A 2,817-nucleotide genomic window follows, 5' to 3' on the forward strand; every position below is an offset into this window, starting at 1 on the left:
AAAAAAACAACCAGTCGGCGCCACGATACACTTAATTGAAAGATGCTACGTGAATCAGAGAAGCCTTAACTCAGAAGATTCCAGGAATCCAGGACAACGCAGCAATAGACAACTCCTATTTTTTTTATGGACCATACATTTCTATAACCAAAACTCCAGTGCTCTTCAGTAACGTTCAACTATTTTCTTCTATATACTTCAGCTTTTATCAAGGCAGACTTTCAGTTGAAAAAAAAAAGACAAAAAAACCAAACTTTTGCTCTACATTTATATAAAAAAAACTGACCACACTCAAAAAATAATTGAAAAAAAACCCAAACAACCAGTTCCTACGTACAGTTACTTATGCCAAATTAAAGAAAAGGGAAAAAATAATACTAGCAAATTCCATTGACCGAAAAGTTGAAGAAATGAGGCATCCCTTGTTGTACATGACTACAAAAAGAATACATTGTATTATGTAGGAGTTGTAAGGCGACGATACCCCAACTCCAACCACTTGAGGACTTAAGCAACATCCTCCACTGTCCAACTAGACACATCGCGACATCTCTGCTCCATTAACAGTTGGGAGTCATTGAAGCCGCTCCTGGGTATGCTGTAGATAAACACCCACACAGGGGCCTAAACTCTGAAAGTATTGTGATTCTTTGACAACGTGGGGCATGGATTACTCCCCTTCCTACACTAGCCCTTCATTCCTGTGCCTGGTCGGTCATGTTTTGAGATCTCACTGAGAACGCGCATTTGGCTCGCTTGAAGACCCTGGGGGGCGGGAGGCACTTCGGGAAAAAAAAAAGCGTAACTTCAATTCTTCATGCAGATCTTTCAATTCTGATTGCTTTGTAAGAAACTTTATAAAAGCAGGGAACAGCATGACATAATAAAATAAAAATTAATGGTTCTGCTTCGTGTGGCGTTTTTTTGGGGGGGCGGGGAAGGGTTTTACGGCACTCGCAACTGCATAAGGTCATATGAGCACTGCTGCTTTGAGTGTGCAGGTTCAAAATATCGGCTTTGGTCAGCAGCTCTACGCTATATGTCCACTACGTCCTTGCTACGTACCCGTACTTCCTAGTCCTACCATGTCCTCTACGTCCCTGTACGTCCTAGTCCTACCATGTCCTCTACGTCCCTGTACTTCCTAGTCCTACCATGTCCTCTACGTCCTTGCTACGTCCCTGTACGTCCTAGACCTACCATATCGCAATGTTTGATTCAATAACGCTTTCAGCTGAAAATTATATACAAAAAACTTTCGGGCTACTCGACAAATAATTCCATCGTTGCTAAGATCACGCAAACATTTTTCCAGAGTGTGAAGACAAAGCAAAATAAACCCTTCCTTCAAGAGGTAGCTACAACCATTTGTTGACACGTAAAATACAGGAGTGAAACAAATATTTTTTTTTTAAGCAACCAATACTTTAGAAATAAAAATCTTCTTAAAGAACATTTTTCAAAAGATTATCAAAAACAACCACACTCAAAAGTTGCTTGAGAGAAACAGAAATTGATACGGGCACTTGGTTGCTTTTAAGGACAAGCGGGCTAACCCAGATTTCGGGGTTTCCAGAAATCTTGACCTTCACCAAAAGTGGGCATTGCTCTAACCATAGGAGAAGTTTGGTTTCATTGGTGTGTAGATTTGTTTGGTTATAGACAAAACTCCTTTTAAAAAAAAAAAAACTGAACAAGGGGCCAAAATGTACCTTCGACGTTCTCAAAACAGCATTTTTCGGGATAGCCCCCTTGTGTTTAAAAACGACGAATTATGATGCGTCGTTAACAATATCTTCATAATTTAGAACCAAAATTATTCCAAAAAAACAATAGAGGTTTAAACTTTTTCTCCACAGGTCAGAACGGCTGGTCATTACGGTGTTGAACGAAATCTCCAGAATATCTACCACCAACGTACAGTCACACAGAGTGACGGAGTTAGTTATTTCACTGGGACTATAGGACCAGACTTTTTACTTTTCATAAGAGTTTTACGTCACTTGCAACACAATAAGGTCATATAAGTGCCGAAGACTAGAGGTGTTACAAGAGAGTAACATTCAAACACAAAAAAAAGGAGAGATAAAGACAATACTTGTTTGATGGGAAAGAAGAAGCAATCCCCACCACAGCACCCGCCAACCACCCACGACAGGTGTTCACAACACCACTGATGTACTCACTTGTGGACTAGGGTCATCTAACAAGCGGCAGATGTCCGGAACAATCTTGGACAGCTGCAAACAACGAGCACCGTACCTGCAAACACAGACACAACAACTTCATTATTTATGTGACCCTCATTTTTTTTAATGCCTCAAATTTATTATTATTTTTTTTTTTTTAACCCACCAACGAAATTTTGATCTTTTCAGAAAGAACTGATGCCTCAGAAAGAACTAATGCCTCAGAAAGAACCGATACCTCAATCTTGCCTTCCAGTGCCAAGCCCTCCTCAGCAGGACACCGTAGGAAAAAGCAGACTTTAGACCAACAGTGTACTTGATCAAATAGACTTCTCTACAGCAGAGTCCAAATCAGGCCTTGTGCAGACAATGGTTAAAGACTCTCTCCACTACACCACAGACACAACTAAGATATACCATAACAATTTATGTTTAGTTTTAGTAGAGGTTTTACGGCACTCGCAACTGCATAAGGTCATATGAGCGCTAGAAGATTAGAGGTGTTACAAGAGAGTAACAAACATAAAAAAGAAGAAGGGGAGATAAGGACGATAGCTGTTTGATAGAAAAGAAGGAGCAAACCACACCAGGGCACCCGCCAACCACCCACCATAACAATTTATTGATC

At 40.4% G+C, this 2,817-nt stretch overlaps 1 protein-coding gene across 1 annotated transcript in view; it reads right to left on the reverse strand.

Moving 5' to 3' along the window:
- The window catches only part of LOC101856903 (CLIP-associating protein 1-A), a gene marked incomplete at its 3' end in the record, with an annotated part of 53,805 nt that overhangs the window by 1,087 nt on the left and 49,901 nt on the right, over window positions 1-2,817 (reverse strand). Inside the window, 1 exon segment of the mRNA XM_013083733.2 lies at window positions 2,187-2,262. Coding sequence (XP_012939187.1) covers window positions 2,187-2,262 — 76 coding nt within the window.

This window comes from Aplysia californica, unplaced genomic scaffold (genome assembly GCF_000002075.1).
Source record: "Aplysia californica isolate F4 #8 unplaced genomic scaffold, AplCal3.0 scaffold00251, whole genome shotgun sequence".
NCBI classification, from domain to species: domain Eukaryota; kingdom Metazoa; phylum Mollusca; class Gastropoda; order Aplysiida; family Aplysiidae; genus Aplysia; species Aplysia californica.